The following is a 26,727-nucleotide window of genomic DNA, read 5'->3' as shown; positions in this document are numbered from 1 at the left end:
TTGTTGTTTCTTTTGCTTAGGTTATCTTTATTATTTTTGTTGTCAAAATTTTTCTTTTCTATAGTATTTTCACCATAGCTTCCACTCTTGCATTTGTCAAACTTGTTTTTGGAAATGTTTTTCTTGAGCCGAGAGTCTATCGGAAACTTCTCAACCTCACATAAGGTAAAGGTAAGGTTTGCGTATACACCACCTTCTCGGGTATGTTGTTGTTGTTGTAGCTCTACACGTCATGGTTAGATCAAATCTTTAATTTGTGGCCAATTTAATATGGGCATATAAAAAGCAATAGCGAGCTATGTAATTTAGTAATTTTATACTCTAGTCTTTCACCGGGAAAACTTTTAGCTTGCTTCTAATTTCCTTGGTGATGGATGAATTGACGTGCCATATTCAAAGTGAGTTGTCATGGCGTATGTTATTTGCAGATGACATTACTGATAGATGAGACACGTCGGGAGTTAATGCTAGGTTGGAGGTTTGGAGACAAATCCTGGAGTCTAAAGGGTTCATGCTGAGCACGACAAAACAGAATAGTGCAAGTTCATGATGCAACACACAATGCAGGCGTGAAAGTGAGGCTTGATACACAGGTCATTCCCAAGAGAGAGAATTTCAAGTACCTTAGGTCTGTAACCCAAGGAAAAGGGGAGATCGACGATAATGTCATACATCGTATTGGCGGGAGGTTAGATGAAATGGAGGCTCGCCTCAGGAGTCCCGTGTGGTAAAAAAGTACAACCAAAACTTAAAAGATAAGTACTACAGGGTGGTGGTTAGACCGACTTTGTTGTATCGGGCGAATTGCTTGCCAGTCAAGAACTCTCATATTCAGAAGATGCAAGTTGTGAAAATGAGGATGCTAAGATGGATGTGTGGGCATACTAGGAAAGATAAGATTAGGAATGAGAATCCGAGACAAGGTGAGAGTGACCTTCGTGGTGGACAAGATAATGGGAGGCAAGGCTGAAAGGGTTTGGGCATGTGAAAAGAAGATGCAAAGATGCCCCAATGACGAGGTGTAAGAGATTGGATATAGTGGTATGAGGAGAGGTTGAGGTTGGTCGAAGAAGTATTGGAGAGAGGTGAATAGACAGGAAATGGCGCAACATCTGATAACCGAGGGCATGACCTTAGATAGAAGGGTATGGAGATAGAAGGCTAAGCAGGTATTTGAGCGTTATTTGCGTTTCGGCGGGAGTAGGCTTGGTGGTAATATGGAGCACTATGTCTGTCGTTGTTTATTGTGTTTTGGTTATCCCACTATTTCAATGTTGTTACTATTCTTTTTCTGTATGCTCTGTACTGCTTTCCTTATTAGTTGCCATATTTTTTTCACTACTATATTCCTTTTTCATAACTACTTTGATTAGCTGCACTTGAGCCAAGGATCTTCCTAAAACAGCCTCTCTACCTCCTGAGGTAGGGGTAAGGTCTGCATACACTGTTCCTCCTCAGACCCACTTGTGGGATTACACTGGTATGTTTTTGTTGTTGTATCACTTTGTTCTTTAATAGATTTCGTTTTCATTAGTATGGTATTCAAAAATAGTTACAAGTATGTTATAATAGATTGCCTTGGTGAGTAGTTACCGTCACATTTTTTAATAAGGAATAAGATGTTACGTCACATTATACACTATATTTTAGTAAATAGCATCAACAATGGCAGATCTTTTTCTTTGTTTAATAATCGAGAAATTCCTAAGGCTTAGTGGCACACGGTTCGAAACTCTATGGATTACATTCACGTCCCTCTACACTTCTCCACTTAGCTACCTGGCTTTTACCTGTGGCAAGGTTTGAACTCGTGACGTGCGCCTAACCTACACATCACGGATTATACTCTTACCACTAGACCAAAGCCCTCAAGGCAACAATATCAAATCTTTATTTTTCATTTCGATTTGCATTTCACTATTAATAGATGAGAAAAGAAAGATGAAAGAGAGAAATTATAGTATAGAGTTCCACATTATGGACATCCAAAAGAATGATTCCATGCAACTTACTTAATAAGCTACAAAATAAGCTCTCTTTTATGCACTATTTCCAAGCCAAAACATTTTTCTTGTGCTTATCAATTAACTGGAAACTATCGCGGGTCTCCGAGCCTGTTTCAAATCCCACAATTTGTGCCCCCCCCCCCCCCCAACACAAATGTGCAACAATCCCATGCACTATTAAGCAAATAGACCATCGGCCAACTGCCATTATCCACTCCCACGAAGATTAGGCATATCATGAGAATTTTTAATCAAGTTCAAGTTTTGTCATTTGTATTGCAACATGAGGATAAATAGCTTTTAGTGTTGATGTGTGGTCTTGAGACTAAATACTTCAGATCATAACAGAGAAAGGTTTTGGCATAAAATAAGCCTTTGAAAGGAGTTTTAGACTTCAACGATGTTTTGACACCACCATAGCGTCAAGAGAAGAAATGGAAAAGTTCCAATATCCCTTAGTTATCCTAAGTGGGAGTAAAATTACATTCCACAACTATGAAAGAAAAAGCAAAATCGCTGAAATTTTCAATTCAATCCATGAAACCGAAGCTTCATAGTTTTACTCATTGAATTCACAATAGCTTTTGTTCCAAAAGAAATTTGAGACTACTTGGTAAACACGGTAACATAGAACAGATTCTCGAATAAATTAGAAAACCTGAAGTGAAAATAAGGCTACTCAAGGTCGTTATGCAATTAATTTGTCCTAGCCTAAGGATAATTGTACACCCTTATTGTTGACTTATATTTCTTTTTTTCTTTTGATAAAGGAAACTTTATTGTTGACTTATAATTCTTTAATAATAAAAGAACAAGCCAAACAATGATCTAGGATTCAAAGATGGCTCAAGCAATTCGGTTGAGGTCACACTTCTCCCACGACACGCCCTATGCGGTCTCTCATCCTTGTCGAGCAACACATGAGCCATCAAACATTATCTTTGATCAATTAGGCCAGGATATCATTGGGAGCGAAGCACTTAATTAGATGTATCACTCGAAAAATAACAAAAGAAACAATTCCAAGCTCAAATAGGTCATATCATGCCATTTCAAAAGATTCACATATATTTATGACACAAGCTACATATTTCCTAGAAATAAATGGTGTATCAGATAAAGTTACTTAATCGGCTAAGTAAAATAGAATTAAGAATAGGATCACTTACAGGTGATTTAAACCACTTGCTTGACTCCTGTAATAACAAGAAAGTAGGATACATAAGTTTGATCTTTGAATAAAAAGATCATAAATAAAACCAACTGCTTTGCAGCCATGATGGAGAGAAGCCGCATAAATTTCCACCAGACCATATCAATAATCTAATGTCATCTCACAACCAATTACATGAATCTGAATTAGAACCAAGAAAATCATTTATACCAGGAAATCTAGAGTAGGAAAAAGGATGATGACATAATAATCAAATCACATACACCAGATAACAGCAACTAAATCCATTTCTTTCACCAGCCAAAAAAAAAGATAAAAGGGGAAACCCACATATTTTTTGAGTAAACATCCATTTTTCCCATCAGATAAAAACATACTTATCCACTAACCAACTTCCACAAAAATATGAGTCTAAATAGCATCTTAATTCTCCATAAATACTGGAATTTAGCATCTCTGTTATATCTTTGAGAGCAATAAAAATCCTGAGATGTGATTGTGCATTCTCATCTGCCTGAACTGATTTGGACTAAATTCGGATGGTAGAAATGGAAATGTGTTACCAGAGTGTTATGTGACAGAAGAATGCGTACGAAAGTGAAAGGTAAGTTTTATAGAACAACTAAAAACTGAAACTGTTATGCGGTAGCGTGTTTGTCCAAGCTTTATGAGGCCACTATGGAAATGTTTTCCACTTTGTGGCTGACCAAAAATGAGGTGTCATCAACAAAAGATGAATACAACAAGATCATAACTTCTATTCCAATACCTACCTCGACGCGACTCCTTTTTTGTCGCAATCTCCACACGATTACTCAAGCACTTATCATAAACTAATAGAAACTCCAAAGAACCCATGATAAGTACTCCTTTAATCCCATTTTATGTGAAGGTGTTTGACTAGGTACAAAAATTATAAGTAAAGAAGACTTTTTTGACATATAAGCAAGATATACGCCATGTATCAAAATTATCCTTTTAAATGAATGGATGAGTGTTCCTTATCTCTTTTAATCCTCTCCTTATAAAAGAATGAACTTATATATTATGTGGGTCCCAACAAATTGCCGTTAAACGAGGATGGTAAGGTTAATAGTTTCCAAAAGGAGAAAGATATAATTCCTCTTGGGACAGACTAAAAGGAAAATGTGTCATATAAAATGAGAGAGAGGTAGTACCATTCAAAAGAACCAAAAAATTTAACTATAGAAATGTAATGCCAGAGATACATGTTTTTCATCGTTTTTCGGCCCCATTCTAACTCTATGAAACCTGAGTTAAGAGTTTATGGCGCTAGTTGGATTCTTGTTCATGCCCCACATCATTAATTGTTTTATAACTACTTGGCCCCTAGCAAATCCGTGATAACATAAGATCTTCATCTTTGATTTCCTTTCATCTAATAGCTCCTTTATATATATATTTTTATACAGCATAGCCTATCACAAACCTATTTTTCTAGCTTTTTTAACAATAAATCAAATTTTGTTTCAATGATGTCACACCAAAATGGTGTTAAATTTTTTTAGAAACTGAGTGAGCGGCTCAACCACAATTTCAAACAAATTGTTAGAATCATGTATAGAAATTGGTAATTTTCTATTCATTTTTTTTTTTTTGAGACTGGTAACATGTATATTTATATATATATATTAAACCTGCACCATAACAGTGCAGCCATACTTACAAAAACCCCACCATGCTTAGGACTACTGCTTCACAAGGAACCTATCATATCAACTAGTGATTCAGCCTCCTCTACATAGTTTTCTTTACACCAAAAGTGAAACAAAATGACACAATTCATCTTGATTTTCTGCACAGAATTGCATTTGTCTTCAAAAACTCTATTGTTCCTCTCCTTCCAAATTATCCACCAAATAACTGCTGGGACAAGTTTCCACCAACTCTTTTGTCTTACTGCTCCCCCATTATAGTTCCAGCACTTCAATAGCTCACAGCTGTTTGCCGGCATAGTCCAACTTAGTCCTACCATGTTCAAGAAAAATTGCCACAATTGTATAGTGAAAGGACAATGTATAAATAAATGGGAGTTACTTTCTCTGGCTGCATCACACAGAACACATCTAGTACATAGATGAAAACCCCTTCTCCTTAAGTTTTCCTGGGTGAGACATGCTTCTCTTGCTACAGCCAAGAGAAACATGAAACCTTATACGGGGCCTTAGTCTTCCAAATGGATTTCCATGGCCACTGATCGGATTGTGTATATTGCCTAAGCTGATAATTGTATGCTGATTTGACAGTAAAAACACCATTATTGCCATGGTTCCAGTACAAAGAATCCTCCGATGCTTTAAAACCTTGAAATTGTTCCAAGGTCTTGAATAATTCCACAGCTCTTTCCAATTCCCAATCATGTAGTAATCTTCTGAAAGTAATATTCCATCCATGTACTCCTTTAGCTGATTCAAGTTTTGCATCTGGTAGAGTAACAATATTATAGAACTCAGGAAACAAATCTTTTAAGGATCCATGCCCAAGCCAGTTGTCATGCCACAAGAGAATTTTCCTTCCATTGCCCACTTTTATACTGATATTTTCAGCCAGAGATGGCCACAATGATCTAATAGCTTTCCAAACACCAACTCCAAAGGGGCTATTAACTGTATTAGAGCACCACTCTTCTTCTTGGCCATATTTATCATGTACAAACCTCCTCCATAATGCATTGGCCTCCATGTTATATCTCCACAACCACTTCATAAGTAAGCTTTGATTATGGATTTTGAGATCCCTAATGCCAAGTCCTCCATCCTTCTTACTGGTGATGAGGCAGTCCCATTTAACCAAATGGATTGCTTTCCTTTCTTTGTTGCCTTGCCAAATGAAATTTCTCCTCAATGAATCTATTCTTTTCAGAACATTAGATGGGATAGGAAACAGAGACATGACATATGTGGGGAGGGCATCCAGTACACTGTTGACTAGAATGACTCTGCCGCCCAATGATAAATACTGCCCCTTCCAACTAGCAAGCCTCTTTTCACACCTTTCCAAACACCATTCCAAATTTCCAGAGCTTTACTTTTTGCACCCAAGGAGAGTCCTAGGTAAATGGTGGGTAAGGCTCCCACCTCACACCCTAGAATTTCTGCTAGCACTTGAATATTATCCACTTTATTGACTGGAAACAACGTACTCTTATTCCAGTTAACATGCAGCCCTGATACTGCTTCAAAAATCACCAAAATAGACCTCAAATATTCCACCTGGCTGATATCTGCATCACAAAAAACCAGTGAATCATCTGCATATAGTAAATGTGTGATCTCAGTGCCATTGTTCCCCCCAACTGCAGCTCTAAACCCCTTCACAAAACTCCTGTCCTTTGCTACCTGAAACATCTGATTTATACCCTCCATGGCAATGAGAAAGAGGAAAGGTGAAAGAGGGTCACCCTGCCTCAAACCTCGTTCTGAGGCAAAAAAACCTTCTGGTGAACCATTCACCAAAACTGAAAATTTTACTGTCTTTATGCAAAAAGAAATCCAATTAATCCACTTCACCCCAAAACCCATGTCTTTTAGAACTTTCAGTAGATAGTTCCAATTAACATGGTCATATGCCTTCTCAATATCAAGTTTGCATAATATGCCTGCTTTCTGTCCTTTAAGTCTAGAATCAACACATTCATTTGCTAACAAAGCTGCATCCATAATTTGCCTGCCTCTTATGAAAGCCATTTGGTGTCCATTTACCAACTTATTGATCACTCTCTTAAGCCTCTCTGTGAGCAACTTAGAGATGATTTTATACACACTCCCAATCAGGCTAATGGGTCTGAAGTCTTTTAGTCTCTTGGCACCATTCTTCTTAGGGATTAATGCAATATAAGTTGCATTAAAGCTCTTTTCAAAGAATTCTCTTCTATGGAAATTCCTAACAGTGTTCATCAGATCCTCTTTCACAATCTCCCAGCAGCAATGGAAAAATCCCATAGAATAGCCATCTGGACCCGGAGCTTTGTCAGCTGCACATGATTTCAGACAGTCGAGCACCTCTTGTTCTTCAAAGTCTCTCTGTAGCCAAACATTTTCCTCTTCAGTAACTCTGAACTCTCCTTGTAGATTGAAGCTAGGTCTCCAAGATTCTGTCTCAGTGTAAAGTCTCCGATAGAAATCCACAATTTCCCCCTTAATTATTTGTGGATCAGTGATGGTATCTCCTCCACTTCTAGACTGTCAATGTGGTTGTACCTCTTATGGCAATTAGCCATCCTCTGGAAGAACTTAGTGTTCTTATCCCCTTGCTTCAGCCATAGAATTCGAGATCTTTGTCTCCATGAGATTTCCTCATTTTTTGCCACTTCATGAAACTCCATTTGTAAACTTGCTTTCAAAAGTAGTTCATCTTCTGTTAAGGTTCTTTGTTCCTGTATGGAATCCATAGAGTTGATTTTGTATAGGATATCTGCTTTCTTAACCTTCAGATTCCCCCCATTTAAAGCACTCCACTCCTTCAGTTTTGATTTCAGGAACCTCAGTTTACAGGCCAGAATATAATCTGGTCTACCTGATTCTTCACAAGATGTCCACCATTCCTTCACCCTTTCCTTGAAACCAGCAACCTCCATCCACCAATTCTCAAATTTAAAATATGACTTTGAGAAATCCCATTCTCCACATTTCAATGATATGGGGAATGATCAGAGATAATCCTTGGTAAAACAGATTGTTTAATCATGCTGAACTTTTCATCCCATTCCACAGAATGCAAAAATCTATCAATTCTTGAGGAACATTCATAATTATCACCCCTGAACCAAGTGTATTTTCCACCTAGCAGAGGAGGATCCACAAGTTCAAGGTCTTCAATGATTCTAGAGAAATCCTTCATAGCTCTAGATAAAACAGTGCAATTCCTTCTTTCAGTAGGAAACCTGGTGGTGTTAAAATCCCCACACACTACCCAAGCTCCTTCGCATGCCCCTCTAGTTCCTGCTAGTTCCATCCAAAGCTCCTTTCGTTCTTTTCTGCAATTAGGAGCATAAACCCCAGTTAACACCCAGCTGCAATTGTCCAATCTAGAACAGAGTTTACAGGAAATCGAGGAAAAACCAAAATTGATTAATTCCCCTGTCCAAACCCTTTTATCCCACATGATAAGAATCCCCCCACTTCTGCCATTGGCCTCCAAACCCACATAATCTGCCCATCTATTACTGAATAAATGCTTAACTACTTCCCCATAATCCCCTTCCATTTTGGTTTCCTGGAAACAGTATATGTCAGCCCTCCAATCGAGTATTAGAGATTTGATCACCCTCCTCTTGTCGAGATCGTTTAATCCCCTCACATTCCACGAGATAATGTGTACTTTCATCGGGAAACATTGCTAGCTTCCCTCCCCCTAGTCCTTGGCTCACCATCTTTGTATTTGACTCCGAATTCCAGAAGATTCTTCACTTCATTCTGACCCCTAGGTTTAGGAGATGAAGGTATGATCTTGCTGAGGGTTTCCTGTATTCTTTTATCCAGCTTCAAGAATAAGGCCCATATTTCATCTTCATACCCCTCAGTTTCCACACCCAGTTGTTTACTAAACTTCAATATATTTTGTTGCACCCTTAAAATTGTCTCCCCTCAGCTGCCTGCACTTGTACATCCAAAGGTTGAATGTCCTCAATTGTCAACTGCTCCAACTGTTGAAATTGGTCCATCTGTGAGCAATTTCCCTCTGTGATATTTGTGACCAAGTCCCTGGATCCTTGATCATCATCACTGTTGTCATCTTCTCCATGAAATCGAGCTAATTGAGGTTTGCATGTGCAATCGATCTCAGGATCGTGTATATACTCCTGTCGCACTGCTACTGCCAGCTGTAATTTTTTTGAGATGAGACAGTCCGAGGTTTCTTCAGCTTCTGGGTTAAGAGGATCAAGATATATGGGCTGCTCTAATCGATTGGGAATACAGCAGACTGGTCCCATATCTTTCTTTAGGGACTTGGGCTTTAAAGAAAAGCCCAACAGAGAACTCTTTTTCCCATAGGTTTCGAAATTTGCTTCCTCTGGTATTTTCAGTTGGGTCAGCCCACTATCGTTAGAAGGCCCAAAATCCTTCCTTTTTAAAATATCATTGACCAGCTCTCCCTCACGTTCCGTCTCCTGCTCCCAAGAAGATCTGCTGCGATTTTTGCCTTTTTCGGCACCCACGTGCTCTGGGAAGTCAACTTTGCAGCTGTCAACCCTATTATGGGAGTTGGATCTCTCTATTACCCAACGGTCTGTCACCAGTTTCCGACCATCTTCTCCGGCAACCACCCTCGCCGGCGTCTCGCTCCAGATAGGTATGATGAAAAATAAACCCTTTTCTTCTATTATTACTTCTGTAGGTACATTCCTGCCCCCTCCTTTTATCTTTAACCTAGCCCATTTGAGATGATTCTTAAGGGATGTTTCTTCCTCTGTTTGTAGCCATCCACTGCATTGGTCTCCAATAGCTTTGAAGGTTTTCTCTGACCAGAGATGAAGCGGAAGCCCCATAGCTCTGATCCAAGTCCCATCTTGCTCCTGAATATCAGTGCTACATCCGGCAACCGGCGACCACCATTCCAGAAAGATTTTCTCCTTTTTCCAAGTCCAAACACCCTGCAATACATGCTCCGCCATATGTTTGTTTGGAAACTCAAAGAGGAATAAAGATTCTGCCATTTCGTAGATGTTCACTCCGAAAGCGTTCTTCCAAGTCGAGACGACCCATCGTCTTAGATCAGAAAGCGTTGGCGTCTCCTTCAAATCTCTTCTAAAATGGCCAACTACACATCTTGCCAGTAGCCCATTCTCAGCGGAATCATCATCTCGTTCCACATCAATTTTATTGTTGCGAGTATTGACCATTGCGTCCTTTTGATCATTTGCCTGCCACTTGCTAGCTCTGACAGTAGCTGCATATGTGATTTTGGGTTCAACCTTCCTGGGAATGTTTGTAATAAATGGACTTTTGTCTTCCTTCATAAATCTGATAATCTTAAATGCAATATCCTTCCATCCAGCATTGAATGTGACTTCTGGTAGTATAATAACAGTTCTGTTGTCTCCCTGTACTGAGACAATAGAGATAAATCTGCCATGTTTGTTGCTCTTCCTTGAGCAAAAATATAAGGAATTTTGCTCCTTATTTTTCCACCTTCTCGACTGCGTTCCATTGTCTCCCGAGGCTTCCTGAAGGACATAGCATATCCACTCCATTATCTTGCCGTTGAAGGTGGTTCTACGCATCAAATTACGGCTTCTTTCCACCCAATCAAACCATAGTTCCGACCTTGATTTAAGTCTAGTGATATCATAAGACTTAAACCCTGCTGTAAAATACATTCTATTCTCCCCCATTAAAGAAAGTCCGAGAAACCAAGAGAAAAAAAGGAAAAAAAAAAAAAATCTTGAAGAGTAAGAAAGGAAAAAAGAAGTCAGAAAGAAAAGAGAGAGGAAAAATTTCAGCGTTCACAGTAGGTGAAAACTGAGCTACCAGACAGATCAAATTCAGGCGAGAAGAGATGAATCTACAATCCTAGGAAGTAGGAGAGTGAGAGAGAAGAGCCTCGGGAGATGTGCCTGGGAGCATTTTAAAGGATCGTGGAGAAAATATATAAATTCATTTGGTAATTTTCTATTCATACCAAACCAATATATGCAAAAGAAAAGAATTCACAGTAATTCTATTATCCCTCACATGCGAACAATGCGCTCGTGTTCCTCTCATTTAAGACAATCCAAAAGTAAATAGAAGTATCGTCTTCCAAGTTGTCCTATTTTCCTTGTCCATCCTCGACGATCTCCAACCATTGACATCACCACTATTACCTTCGCCTTCACCTAAGTCCACCTTGCACAAAGGAAGTGCAAGCTTCTCAAGCGACGTTGTGGATCTAAACCCTAAACCTTGCACAAAGGAAATGCAAGCTTCTCAAGCAATGTTGTGAATCTACTATGTAGTAATACGCGAAAATCCTTCTCCTCAAATATCGTCAAAATTTCATGTTGCGCCACGCAAAGAATTACACCTTAGTACGGGTTTAGAAGCACAGTTATCAACACTCTCTTCCACACATCCCCCTCTTATCCCAAACGGTGCTTGGCTCCCTATAAGATGACTCCGACCATAAAAGACATTGCCTTCTCCCTCCAACCATACCCTCATCTCCCCTTCATTACCAATGGGTTGCTCATATATCTTATGAAAGGAACTCTTCAATCTCCTCCAATTCCTAGTCATGCAACACTTTTCCATTGCCGGACTAACTCTCATTCTTTATCGCTATAAAACAAATTTATTGAGTTACAATTGTATAGGTCAAATTAGAAGCTACTTCATGAACCTACTATGAGACTTGTCTCTCTAAATATAATGAAATGTTATGTTGTAAAACGTAGCTTGCTCCAATTCCAAAGATTTTACTATGTCTTCATATGCTTGACGCAATCAAAGAGAGGATGGTCCCAAAGCTTCTCATTAGCATGGAGAAGTATGTAAATCCATGTAATACCACCATTGTATCATCAAAAAGAAAAGCTTTAGTTCTTTATCAAAACTAGCATCACCGGATTCACAAAAGAATAAGTAGAACAGGTTATTTGCAATTTTATCTAGCAACAAATTGAACTTACTGCAAGGGGTCTCCGAGTGACTTCAAATCTCTTGCCTTCCGTTCTCTCAACTTCCTTTGGGGATGTTCCAACAGATAATTTAGGCAACTTGCCTATATTATCAACAGGTTTACCTATTGACATGTTACTTTTATCTCTATCCACTTTTACTTTAAGAATGTCAATGTTTGCTTTCTTCGGAGGTCTGATATCCAAGGCAGCACTATCTTTTCTGATCTTCATGCTATCTCCAGATTTCTTTCTATCTTCAGAAGGAGCAGCACTTGTTCCCGTAACCTTTTTGTCATTTCTGCAAACAGTGGTTTTTTGTACACTGTTCCCTCCTTTGTCCTCTAATAGCGTCACGGAACCATTTACTTTTATTCGTTTTGAAGGCCTATCATCCAAAATGCCAAGATCCTTCGAAGGTTTTCCACTTTCACCAGCTTCTACGAGCTGTACTGGAGGCTTATTAACTTTTTTATCATTCTTGTCATTCTTAACTATGCCGTGTGCATTTTCTTCACTTAAAGTATTTTGCTTGGTAGTGGCTGTTTTGCTGTTAACAAACGGCACTGCTGCGGCATTTCCTTTCATTGTTGATTGCTGCTCAATGTGAGAATCATTTGCATCTCCAGGAAAGGCATCCTCTCTAAATGGTGAACTTTTCGCATCTGCATCACTTCTTCCCACTGAATGACTTGATTTTCCAGCAGCTTTGGCAATTCCCAAATCATGTGAATTTTTCTCACGAGGGACAGAATTCTCTTTCTTAGCTGTTTCCTGATTAACACGTAAAACATTTGTATCTCTCTGTAAGGCATCCTGTCTAACCAGAGACCTTTGTGCATCTACATCACTTTTTCCAATTAAATAACTCGCTTTGGCAGTTGCAAGATAATTCTGTGGCTTTAGCCCAAAGGACTCCCCATTAGCTCGACAGTCCACGGCAGTTTCGACATCTTTCGAGTCAGAAGCAAGTTTGAGGACATGACTGGCCTTTTGACTCTCTTTCCTGTTAAAAACACACTGGACTGTACCAAAATGTAAACAAATTTGCATAAGAGATTAATCTAACACAACAATATAATGGAACCAAAAGCAACTTTATATTATTCCATTAAAACCGAAACTTAATACTATGGTGACACAACAAAGAGAGGACTACCCAGGGAGCTGAGCACATACCATCCAGCCCACCAACTTTGTCATCCATCTTATCCACGATTGTACAATTTCCCACATCAAAAGCACGGTAGAAAACATAGTCAGCCATTTTAACTTCTTCATCTGATGGTTGCAGATTTCTGTTGTCCTCTGAAATGCAGACAACATTGCATTTGCCAGCAATAGCTTCCTGGTCAAGTTAATCGACAAGTAGTTAAGCAGCTAACTCTCTTGCAGTTACGAGGCAGCATTCACTAACGATAGGCATACGAAAAATTACAACGTTAAGCACGTGATATTGACAATAGCTATATGCAAACTCAGAAATGGACAGATTCAAATTGGGGAGCAGAGCCCCGCTAGAATGAGACGACCAAACGGCATCGATATGAGTCATGATTCACGTACCACCAGGGAAGAAAAATAAGACCACACTTTTGCATCCAATGGTGTGGCCAAGTAATTAACAAAGTGGGTGATGAACCCTGTTCAAATCTCATGGAAGCAAATAACACTAGGTGATTTCTTCCCATTTGCCCAAATCTTGGTGGGCAAAGTTACCAGTACCTATGCTGGTGGGCAATAGCGGGTACCTAGTGGAATAGTCAGGGTGCGTCAACCGTCATAAAAAAACATAGATGCCATTTTGATACCAATGTTTTAGAACCATGTGAGCTTATCTATTGATGAAGTCAAATATTTTACTTAAAAAAAGTGAGGAGAATAAGTACAACCACATAAACTAGTTGTATACAAAGTACATGGGCCTATGGAGTAACATGTGTCCACACAAACAACAACCAGTCCTTAATACTCATTGGAATTTATATGTGCTCCAAAAGTGTAAACAAAAAAGAACGACTCAATTGAAAATAAGGAGGGAGCAATACTATTCCATATTAGCTACATGACATGCTCTAGTTTCATTCATCTTTTGATGAAAGCCCAACTACATATTACAACAACAACATACCCAGTGTAATCCCACAAGTGGAATTTGACGAGGCTAGAGTGTACACGGACCTTACCCCCATCTTGGCAAATAGAAAGGTTATTTACGATTGACCCACGGCTCAAGTAAAGCAGAAATACAACAATCATGAAAACATACGCGGTAACACAACAGATAGTAAGAAAACTGAAGCAGTGAGATAACAAGTAGTAATAGAAACCTAAGAATAAGCAATACTAGTACTAATCCTACTAGTATGGAAAAGCAAAACATATATCCACTCACAACTAGCCTTTTACCCTAATCCTCAACCTCCACACCTTCCTATCTAAGGTTATGTCTTCGGTAAGGCAAGACATGCCATGTCTACTGGATCTACCTCTCTCCAATACTTCTTCGGCCTACCTCTACCTCTCCTCCAACCTCCTATCACCAGCCTCACACACCTCCTCACCGGCGCATTGGCGTCTCTCCTCTAGACATGGTCGAACCATCTCAGCATCGCCTACCATATCTTATCCGACAGAGAGGACACTCCCACCTTGTCCCGAATATCTTCATTTCTAACTATATCTCTCCTAGTAAGCCCACACATCCATCTTAACAATCCTCATTTCCGCAACTTTCATCTTCTAGACATGAGAGTTCTTAATTGGCCAAGACTCCGCCCCATATAATAGCGCCGGTCTAACCACTACTCTGTAGAAGTTACCTTTAAGTCTTGCTGGCACCTTCTTATCACACAACACACCCGATGCGAGCCTCCATCTCAACCACTCGCTTCAATACGATGCGTGACATCCTTGTCAGGTTACCTTGGATAATAGTCCCAGCGTACTTGAAACTCCCTCTCCTTAGGACGACTTGTGAGTCCATCCTCGCTTCCAAGTCAGCTTCACTCGTCACAGCCAACTACGCATTACATCCTTCACTATTTCCAGCATTGACCAAGCAATCCAAATTAATTCAACACTACCACATCTACATAGAGACATGCAATCACTACTAAGTGATTGATATCTTCTCTTGACCATTTGTATATGAAGCACCACCTGACAAGTAGTATTTTCTTATTATTAAGATTTTCGGCTATTATGATTCTTCTTGTCATAAGCAAGCATTTGGTGCTCTATAATCCAAACGGACATATATAGAAAACTCACATCCCATCTTTCTGTGACCTCCATAATAAGAGTTCACCATAAAGCTCTAATATACATGCCGCTTCACTACCAAGAGTCATGTTTCATTGTATTATATTTGGTCGATAAAGTACTTCTACCATGTTGTCAATGCAACAACTTTATAATAAAGTAAATACTTTTATTGATGATGACGAACCCATTTCTCAAAATTTAGAACTTACAAAAAAAACACATTCCCTACAAATGACGTCCAATGCTCTACAAAATAGAGTCCTCATGGGTGCACCAAAGAAAAACTAGAAATGAAGGGGCTAAACTTCAAATTTACTTATCATTGTCAACCCCCTCAAATGCCTTCCATATCATCAACATCCTACGCCTTCGGTCTTCTTTTGTTCCTTCTGAAAGCTCAAGTACGCAACGCCTCCTTTATTAAGTCCAATATAATCCACCAAGCAATGTTGCGAGAAAGCATCTAAATTTCCACCCAAATGCTTACACATGAAGCACCAACAACTCAAGTAATACTCATCTTTCTCAGGTTTTGTACTATCACTATCGCACTCCATGTTGCCAACCATAAGAAACACACCTTCTTGGATGCCTTAGGGACTAAAAAAGACTCAAATAGATAGGTGTAAGGTCAGCTCCTCATACTAACAATCTTTGGTACCGTGACTTAATTGTGAACAAGTTGTCGCTACTCCCCCTATCTCCACAAATCCAATGTAGCATGTGCATTCTGACATAGTTTGTATGTAGATCTTCTGTTTCCAAAAACATGTATAGTATATCAACCGGGTTTTCAAATTCACCCATTTCTTGATTTTGAAGGTTCCTCTTAACTCTCAATGAACTTCCCCAAAGATTTGTAGAAAGAATCTGTTGGACCGTAAACTCTCTGGCAACAGACTATATATGTTATGAAAGGCAAGGTACCTCACTCTCTCCACACCAATATGCCCCAACAACAACATACCTAGTGAACTCCCACAAAGTGGGGTCTGGGAGGGTAGAGTGTACATAGACGTTACCTCTACCTTAGGAGGTAGAGGCTCACCAATATGCCCTGAAAAAATAATTTTAGGGTCGCTCCCTGCCCTATCCAAGAAATAATATAACCAATGAAGTCTTCTTATTGTATGCAGCCCCCAAACAAAATTTTGATATTCCTAATCCTCCTCCCTCTTTTGATAATACCATGTTTTCCTACTATCACTTCCCTCCATCACATTTTTCCTCTACCCGAATCTCCAAATCCAATTTCCTACTGCAATGGACACTGTAAGGTTTTTCACTCCATCAAAGACGTGATAGCTTTCCAAATCACTAAAGACCCGTTTGGCCATGAGAATTATTCACTTTTTTCCGAAATTTTTTTTCACTTTATGGTGTTGGCCATAAAAATTCCAAATACAACTTAAAGTTGTATTTGGAATTTGAAAAACAACTAAAACCTTGTTTTTCACTTTTTCCATTTTCTGTTTTGGACCATTACTTTTATTTTGCTGTTTTCAATTTTTACCCTTACATGTTTTTATGTTGCTCAATTTTTACCCTAAAAGTTTATACAACTTTTTTCACTGGTCAGAGGCAACTTATGTTGCTCTCCACCCCAACAACATTCAACATCATGTGCTAAAAAGCCTCCAAAAGAAAAAAAGCAGGTGAGAATTTTGCAACAAAGTCATATTTAGAGATGTTATATTTTCTGGGTACACCAGTAAGCCTCCCAGTGTAGCCTTTCGATGGAAAGAAACCATCAATTTTGAGCACTCCATAAGCTGATCTCAAGTATAGTTGCTATATTTCTCGCACTGGTTATGTTTATTAATTACTTTGGGTGATTTTGCTAGTTTTTTTAAATTGGGGGGTATAAATCATATTTCATGTTTTTTAGAAAAGCACATTTCAACAACCAAATATTTTTTTCAAAAACTATGGCCAAACACAACTCCAACTCCAACTTCAAAAATTCCAAAAAAAAAAAAAAAAAAAGTGAAATTCTTTTGGTTTCTATGACCACACACCTAAATGTAGCTTACTAGTTCCATTAGCAATATCCCGTGCAAAACTCCCTCCAAGTCTTTCCAATTACTCAATCACAATTGCAGCAGTACAAATATGTAGGAATGCTAAACGACGTGCATTTTATAAATACTTCCATTTACTCCTTTCGACAAATATCTCTCCTGTCATCCTACTAGTCACTTCTCGACTCTCTCAATCATCAATTCTCCCATTTTTTAAGTTGTCCTTAACACCTAATACTACCTGAAACCACACAAAGACCTACCTCAAATATGAGCTTAGAAACATATGCAACACATAATACCTTTGTGCCATCCACGAACTGATACTCATATTAGTATGCCCCCGATTGATGATCGATGCACTGAAACGCCTTGATAGTCTTCTTACAACGGCTTTGTCCTCGTTTTGCTCAACTCTTCAATCATCAACAGATGGCATGGGGGATATGTCAAAGATCGTCATCTCACTATATTTCCATCTTAAACCCCAAATACCAAAGGAAAAAGTCAATTATCTCGTACTATTTAGATTGTCATTTTTTTACATGATATGCTATAGATAGTTGGGAACGCAAATAAGTGTGTCATTGTTGCACCACCTATACACCAAAAACTGACCTTGCCTTTGTTTCCTACTTTAGAAGTGAGTATTTTCTCTGAAGTCTTCCTTCCTCCCTCAAATTCACTAGATTAGCTGTGATCACTCTAAATTCAATCCATTGTTTGTTTACCTCTTCACTCTTGCACGCTTTATTCTTTTTTATACAAAAAAATCACAAGGGTAGAATTAAAATCACATGGAAGGAAATTGTCTTCAAAGACCTACCATATCTAAATAGTCATACAAACCTCGCCAAAAATAGGACATCATTAAAACATGATTTCTTACCAATGGACCAAGAGTCACTTGTTTTGAATAAGAATGAACCTTAATCCATATATGAAGTTCAAATTAGTATGGATAAAGTTTGACATATCAATACATTTACTTTAGGTACAATGTTCTCCAGTAGTTTCTTAATCATATCAGAAGTTTATATGCCAGATTATTATTACTAGTAGAAAATGCAAAGAACTTCTACTGTTTTTTTTTTTTATTTTTTATTCTAGTTCATATAAATATTAGATTGAAATGAGCTTAAATAGAGTGACACTAACAATGAGGATTCATATAGCTGACATCATTAGCTTAGACAAGAACAATTGCTATTCCACAATCTACCTCAACAAGACATCGTTCTAATGTTCCATTAATGATAGTCACGAGGGACAACAACATACCCAGTGTAATCCCACAAGTGAGGTCTCGGGAAAAAAGATTGGCCCATGCAGGTCTCGAACTTACGACCTTCGCGTTATTAGCATGACGCTCTAACGAACTGAGCTAATAGTCATGAGGGAATAGTTTCCAAAATGTCTAGGGTGTGACAACCCTCAACGAATTAAAAAAAAAAAGGCTTAATACATAAATTGACACTCCAACTTGCACGATTTTTGGAAGCCAAGCTTATAACAGACTTGTTACAGTTTAACACCTTTACTTGTTAAAAGTTGCAACCATACACAAGTACCTTTTTTACGAATTAAGTGAAATATCGTAAAAAGGCATCCAGCAGGATGCAAAAGCACACATAATAAGTACCTCTGACCGTTAACCATAGTTATGTGCCTTTTGATTTGCTGATGTGGCAAAAGCACGTGCATATCATGCACATTAGAAGCATGAAAGTGTCCAAACTGTCATGTTCATGTAATCTATAAACATTTATTCCAACATTGTGACCCCTAAGTTTTAAAAATTTCATTCTCCATTGTTGAGTTTAAGATCCGGCAAATATATGAACAAACACTTCAGTTTGGCTCCAACTATCGGTTTGACACTTAAACTTTCCTAATGACCAAGCAAACACCACTACTTGACTCGTGTGTCTCGTGAACCCGTCACGCTTACATGGCAAAATGTTTGACTTCCACACATGACCGCGTGTAGGCCTTCAAAGTTATATTTTTATTTTATTTTTTCATGTGGACCCCACTTTCTTCATCCCCAAACAAGCCATAATTGTTGCCACCCCTTCCGCCACCATCACAATGTAGCCACAACCTCATCACCAATAAGGGCAACAGCAAATGCACCATGAAACAACCCATTTTAACACCATCCAAAAATTACATCTTAGAGCTTCACTAACAGTCCCACCTTAGGATATAGCCTAGCTGGGCCTGGTTTAACCGATATCTTTCAGGTCAGCGGAGTCGCAAATAGTGGCAAGCCAACTTTTGAACTAAATTTTGATCCAAACTTTGATGGCGTGAAAATCCCTTCATCACGAAAAAAAATATCCACCACTGAGGCCTTGAATTCTTAATCGCCATTAAACCCCTCTTCAACTGAAGAGGCAAAAGTTCTTCACCCTCTGCTAATTTATTCTCATTTTTCTGCTAAACATCGATTCTATCTCCCTCTAGGAATAAAGAACTGAAAGAATTCGTTACTTAAATTTTTTTTAAAAATTATAAAATTAGTATTATGGTGGAGGGCGGAAAAGGTTTAAATGAAGAAGAAAAGAAGGGGGAGGGAAAGATACAGGGGAAATGGGCAACGATGAAGAAAATAAAGAAAGTTGGAATCCTTGAGGGCGGATGAGGGCTTTCTTAAATGGTTGTCTTCTTTCTTTCTTTTACCAGTTAGATGTATCTTTTTTTCTTTTTTCTTTTTTTTTTTTTAAGGCTTTACACATCACTTTGTTATTTGTTACTTCACGTCACCCATGCTTGTAGCACACGCATGAGGTCCACCGGACGAGGGAGTGTACGAGCCACACTTATGGCAACAAAATGCGTCTACTTGGTCACCAAAAAAGTTTTGACTGTCAAATTAATAGTTGAGGCCAAGTTTTGAGTGTCTATCCATGTATTTTGCCTTTAGATTTCACTTTCAAAAATTAAAACAAAATCCTGATAGCCCCTATCCTTGGTCAACTTCTTCAAAATATTTTGATATTATGAATATATAGTGATACGCTTAGGAGTTGTAGTTATGATGTCCAAAAGAAAATGAAAAGCATTTATGTGACTTCACAAGAATATATCTACTTGCAATTGTATTATCCCAACTCTACTATTAACCTTTATAATAGCAAGAGGAAGACGTGGTCTTTGTGAACCCTTACTCAACATAGGGTCCAAAAACCCGACATACCCTTTTTTTAGAGCGTATAAGGGGAAAAGAGCTCTTGCATCGTTAGCCGCTTTTCAAAGATTTCCTGCCTGAGTTGTTGACCATCACCTGACCTCACACGGGAGGCCCCGCGCCGAGTGATTCGACGTGGTCTTTGTGTCATGAGCTAACAAGATTAACATGACCAACAATAAACAATGTATCTTTTTGATGAAGCAATAAACAATACATATTAAAAAAGATTTTAGGAAAAAACGAGCTAACTCAACTTGCTGACATTTTTTCCCCTAAACTCACACAATCAAACATGCATCCAGGTTGTGGTCTCATAAAAGAAACATCGATGGGAAAGCTACTAGAAACAATCCCAAAATAGAGATCGAGCTTGTCGCTTTAAACAGCGACTTCCACAATGTTGACCTTTTAAGAAAAAGCTTCATCCGAACACCATTCAAGGTGAAACTTATTTTGATACCAAAATTGAAAACCCAATCTTTTAATCCTAGTCCATCTCCTTTATCTTCCACAATTGTTGACCCTGAAAATCTTCTACTTTTCTTCCACCATTGGGATAGGCATTTCATTGTTTTGAGAGATAAGTAGAAGGCACAACATGAAAAGAAAAAAAGAAAAAAAAAGAACTAGTAGAAAATAGTTGAGACGTGTTGGCTTTAGTCACAAAGTAAGAGTTTGGATTTGCTTGCTGTTTGAAATTTACGGTTCGTAATGGTGAATGAAAGAGAGAAGATGAGTTTGAATGGGTTTATACGGGTTTGCAACAGTGGAGAAAGAAGAGGAGCTTGGATTAGGTAGGTTTCTAGTTTCAGTGACAATTTGTTTGTGATGGTGAAGAAGAAAAAGAAGTGGGACGCACACTCAATGAAAGTCAAAAAAGAATATGAAAAAGTGGAAGCTGTGGTCGTACAACACCTGATATGTTGTTTGGAGGTGTTAATTATGTGTATTTTTGGCAATCATAGGTGCTTATCAAAACCTTCAACACCCTTACATCAAAAGAAAAGGCTCATGCAAGATCTCATAGCAAAGAGGAATTTATTGAATTCCTTTCTTTGTTCTGAAACCTAACCAGACTCGTCTCCCCAGTTTTGCTTCTAAATTTCTATTTTCCACCTTCAATTTTCGTTTCATTCATTTCTTCTACCCCATACTTTCAACAATAACTTCCTACCACAATTAGACGCTTTGGCACTAAACATGCAAAAGAGGGTACTTGTTTGTAAAAGATTTACTCCTTCATCCTACAATTCACTTTCAAAATCCCCTTGCCTATTCAAAGCAACATCCCCCTTCATTCTTCTGTTTCTTGGGACAACAAGAATTACCCAAACAATAAAGCACTTAGAAAGAGGTAGCCCAAAGGTTGGTCCTTTTTCTCAATCAATGAAGAGGATAAATTTTGTAAGGCAGACGGGTGACAAGGAGGGACAGAATTGGCATTAAGCAGAAATATATGAGAGATCAATCTACTAGCTTCTCCCAACTCTCATTTTAGACAATCTTCACAGAGAAGAACTTACTGTTACAGGCTCATCTGCTTTGCCATCATCAGCTAATAATAAATCAGCTCAGACTTTCTTCCGATTGTTCATCTTCCACCACATTAACCACTATGTAAGTTAAAAAAAATAGCATCTAATCTAAATATTCATCATTATCAAACTTCAGCAAATAATAACATATGGTTCAAGTTAATCTGTTTTCTTATCCCCTCATAACGAACCCTATTTTCCCTTGAAGATTCACCGAAACCAAGTAGAAACAAGCAGAAGGGTCTCCACAAGATAGGTGAGTTTTACTAACATTGACGACGTGGGCAATAAATAAAAATATATTGGATCAACTATGCATAAATCGAACTCCTCTAACTATACGTAGTTGGTCGAGAAATAGTTTATGCTATACATAAAAGAATATGATGAAAGTAATTCTACGTAGTTAATACTACCTATTTTTTAATATAAGTTAAAAGCAGACAGAAAGAAAATGCAATGATATAAAGCAGTTTTATGACGCTCACCAAATGATTAACATTAGCCAAACCAGTGCCTTCACCAGAGGCAAGAAATACTTCATTCTCAGCTACCTTTACATCTTTCAGGTGATACAATATTTCTGATGGCCGGAAAAACCAGTGAATCTTTATCTTCCTAGACTTGTCTGGATTTTCCCATATCTTTATGATCATACCAATGTAAGGAAGTTCACCTTCCTTGTGCATATATACACGGTCATATAGAGAATATTCCACACCATCATAGGTAAAAGATTCATAAAACTGCACCTCCTTCTTCTTACCACCAGTACCTCTCTTTTTACCCCATACAAATTCAACTTCCTCATCCTTTTCTTGAACCGCTGGAGGCTCTACTTTAACTGCTTCTACCAAGGCCATAATTGTCTCACTCACAAACCTGCTTCCTCTTTCTATCAAGGCCCCTACTTTTACCACACAGATTCAGCCCTTGAAGATCCTATAACAACTGCTTCCACCAAGATGATATTTTTTAAGGGTTTCACCAAGATGCTAATTCTTTCGCAGCTTGACCTGAAATGCAAAATACATAATATTAAATGCCTTAATCTTAGTTATAATGATTTTAATAACAGAGTAACAACAACTAAGGTATAGCAGTAAAAGCCAAAAGCTAAATGGCATAACAGGCCAAAGACATGAGAATATTCCAAGGATTAAATGCTCTAAATTTTAATTTAAACTAATAATAATTCCATCCAAGAGTGATAATAAGAAAAGGTAAAAAAGCAAAACAAACAAAAAACCTCAAAGCAGCAGCAGCCACCACACCACCACCAACAACATACTCAGTGTAATCCCACAAGCAGGGTCTGGGGAGGGGAGGATGTACACAGACCTTACCCCTACCCTTTGCGGAGTAGAGAGGTTCCCGGTAGACCCTAGGTTCAAAAGCAATGTATCCAAAGCAGGATTATCAGAAAAATAGGAGAGCAAAGTAGCAAGATACAAACAAATGCAGCAACAGACGGTAGTACATATCAAATAATACAGAATTATGTGAAACTAAAGAATACTATTAAAAAGGATACACACTCAGCTACCTACTAGCCTTCTCCCCTAATCCTCAACCACCATACCACAGTAATTTCTTAAAAAATTTAGTAATCACCAAAGAATGTATGTGTCTTAGACGATCACAACCACAATCTAACTACCATCGAAAATTGAAAGCAGACAGACAGAGTCCTAAGTTACTCGGACTCGGCAGTTTGGGTGCCGTACCCGTGTCGACGCGACACTGACACGGGTAAGGGTATGGGATCTGTGTCGGGTAAGGGTATGGGAAACAGAATACCTTCAATTCCGCTGCTATGTAGTAACAGAGACATGGGTTGTGTTGTACTGGGAAAAAACAGAGACGTGGAAAAGGTTTTGTTTGGGGAAGAAGATTTAGAGAAGAACGAAGAAGAAGACGCAGATGCAGAGACGAACAAAGAAGAAGAAGATGTAGAGAGTAAAGGCAGATTGCAAGTTGAAGCTTGAATTTCAACAAGTGTAGTACTGGAATCTTACCTCAATTTGTTGATTTCACCGGATTCAATAGATCTATGGAAATTGTTGGCTGTAGATCGGCGTCTTTACCGCTCGAAGAAAGGAAAAATTCAGCCAAGCAGCTGCTACTCTCGCATCGCCACTCTGAGAGGACGACAACTCCGATTGGTTGTTACTGTACTGGTGGTGGTGATACGGGCTTTTCGTTTTTTCTTTTCAGATATTTTTTGAGATGGAATTTTTTTTATTTTTTTGGGATTAAACTTCATATATATTACAAATAAGTATATGCTCTAAGTAAGCAAATCATATTAATTAACCTAATTATGCTATTTATAAATGTTTTCTTGGAAAAAGGGGATAATATCTAAATTAATTATTAGCATGTTAATTTTTCATAATTATGCATATTTTTTATAGCTATATTTTTATATTTAAAATTTATTTTTAGCCGAATCCCCGCACCCGCACCCGTACCTAGATCTGTATCTCCGAATCCTAAAATTTTGATCATGAAGGATTCGACCCTCGGATTTGTACCCATGTCGGACACCAAAGACCCGAGTTCGAGTAACTTAAGCAGTGCATAACTAAACCCCCAACACTACCTGCTGGTGAAGAAGCAAACTGAACTCAAATTGCAGACATGTAAACTCCCTAACCATGCCCTTTCACCAAGGGAAAGGATACTTTAACCACCATACCAACAGCAACATACCCATTGTAATCCCACAAGTGGGGTCTGGAAAGGGTAGGATTTACGAAAACCTTACCCCTACATTTGTGGGGCAGAGAGACTATTTCCAACAGATCCTCAGCTCAAAAGAAAGGAAAATAAAAGAAAAGGAATTCGACACAGATACAATAAACCTTAACCACCATACCAACATTCAAAAAGAAAGGGCTTAAATTGCTACGTAACATTTTTTTGTTATTTTCCTTTTACTAGGCTCTGGGATTATAATATGAGGTCGAGTGTCGCTTTTCCCCGTCCGAGAATCTCCATCTACTCTAAGTGGGCACAAGCTAGAATCTTCTTCTTCGGAAAGAGGAGTTGCTTGCCTTACCACACCAACCACCTTAGCTAGCAATGTATACAAAACTTCTACCCCGAGCACACACAATGGAACTTATATCAAAGGTGCATCATCACTCAAGAACGGAATCCCACAAATCAAACGGAGCAAGAAACAACACAACAACAAGATACAACCAAGTCTACTCAAAATCATCGACTTTACCATTTTTAACTTAATACCTAATTACTAACGCTCAGTGCTTTCCGGAGCAAAGGGGTCATGGATTTTCCAATCTACTTGGATCGATTCTCAAGAAAAGGAAAGAAGATAGTATATGAAGAACAGAGTAAACAGAGCTTTTGAAATTGGAGATTAGAGAGTACTGTTAATGGGAAACAATGAGTAAGTTAAAATTTAAGAGTATGATGATTGAAGGATTGGCAATTATTATTATTACTGACGCCCGGTGCTTTCCGGAGCAAAGGGGTTAATAAAAACCCTAAATTTAATTATTATTTTTTTGGCAAAAAAATGGACATACCGATGTTTAATGTTTTTGGCCAGAAACCCTAAAACAACATCTTCTTGAATTTCAAGCAATCCCGTTAAAGATATCTTCTTCTTCTTCTTTTGTATAGGTAGTTGTTGATTCACTGTGATATTAATATTTGTCCTGCCTTCACCCTAATCGTTCATTGTACATGAAGACGACCAGTTCTCAAACACTAGCCCTAGGAATAGCAAAGATGATAATGGAATGGAGGGAAAGAGAAAGAAACGCGGTGTATTCAGGTTTGGGAGGCACACATTTACTGACAAATTTTTTAAAAAAATCATTTAACTTATTTTTTAGTTAAAAAATAGATGCCTTAGACTTACTTTTTTATCGCCATGTGAAAAAAAAAATTCCTGATGCGTCCTGATTCATTTAAACAAAAAAAAAAAAAGAGTCAAAGCCAAGTAGACAATTTTTTTAAAACGAAAAAGAAAAATTGCCTTGTGTTCTAAAAAAAAATGAGTCTACTAAAAAATGAGTAGACTTATTTTTTTAAAGTCACGTGACATTTTCTTAATTAAAAGATAAGCTAAATGATTTTTTTTTTTTTTAAATCTAGCAAAGAAGAAAGGGCATATTTGCACCATTTCTCTATCGACATGGGTATATTTGCTCCATTTGTGTAACGACATGGTGTACATACACCATTTTTTAAACAAAGGGTATAGGGTCCTCGGTTTTTTGACCAAATAAATGAAAAAATAAGCTACGACGTACCCTCGTAAGCAAACCGTCTATGTCCCCAGCCCGTTTGGCAAGGACCGGTAGAATTTCCCGGCAAATAGAGCTAGCTCATCAAATCTCGCCAAATCTATGAGCTAATACACAAGACGGGTCACCAAATGAGGGTCCTCGGCGTTTGACCAAATAAAAAAAAAAAAGCTACGCGATGCTCATGTAAGCAATCCGTATATGTCCCCAGCCAGTTTGGTAAGGACCGGTGGAATTTTAGGGTAAACAGAGCCGGCTCATCAGATCTCGCCAAATCTATGAGCTAATATACACGACGGATTTTCAAACAAGGGTCCTCGGTGTTTGGACCAAATAAATGAAAAAAAAAGCTGCGACGCGCCCGCTTAAGCAATCCGTATATGTCCCCAGCCCGTTTGGTAAGGACCGGTGGAATTTCAGGGGAAACAGAGCCGGCTCATCAGATCTCGCCAATTCTATGAGCTAATACACACAATGGGTTTCCAAACGAGTATCCTCGATGCTTGGACCAAATAAATGGAAAAATAAGCTACGACGTGCCCGCGTAAGCAATCCGTATATATCCCCAGCCCATTTGGTAAGGATCGGTGGAATTTCAGCAAGAATAAGAGACTACCACGTATCTCGC

General features: G+C 38.4%; 1 protein-coding gene across 3 annotated transcripts in view; it reads right to left on the bottom strand.

Moving 5' to 3' along the window:
- The window catches only part of LOC132058761 (protein ANTI-SILENCING 1), a 38,813-nt gene extending 13,189 nt beyond the window's left edge, over window positions 1-25,624 (bottom strand). The window contains exons 1-6 of one of the 3 annotated variants that reach the window (XM_059451083.1): window positions 24,881-25,296; window positions 23,835-23,905; window positions 22,305-22,832; window positions 12,977-13,145; window positions 11,810-12,822; window positions 3,176-3,202 (exon numbers count right to left, since the gene is read on the bottom strand). In XM_059451083.1, the coding sequence (XP_059307066.1) occupies window positions 3,176-3,202; window positions 11,810-12,822; window positions 12,977-13,145; window positions 22,305-22,679 (1,584 nt within the window). In that variant the 5' untranslated portion in view covers window positions 22,680-22,832; window positions 23,835-23,905; window positions 24,881-25,296. Of the gene's footprint in view, window positions 1-3,175; window positions 3,203-11,809; window positions 12,823-12,976; window positions 13,146-22,304; window positions 22,833-23,834; window positions 23,906-24,880; window positions 25,297-25,373 lie in introns of those variants that run through there. The other 2 variants (XM_059451084.1, XM_059451082.1) reach the window with 2 other exon arrangements.
- Window positions 25,625-26,727: the final 1,103 nt, after the last annotated feature.

Source organism: Lycium ferocissimum, chromosome 6 (genome assembly GCF_029784015.1).
Source record: "Lycium ferocissimum isolate CSIRO_LF1 chromosome 6, AGI_CSIRO_Lferr_CH_V1, whole genome shotgun sequence".
Taxonomy (NCBI): domain Eukaryota; kingdom Viridiplantae; phylum Streptophyta; class Magnoliopsida; order Solanales; family Solanaceae; genus Lycium; species Lycium ferocissimum.
The sequence above is the reverse complement of the archived record's forward strand: the minus strand, read 5'-3'. Positions and strand labels throughout refer to the sequence as shown.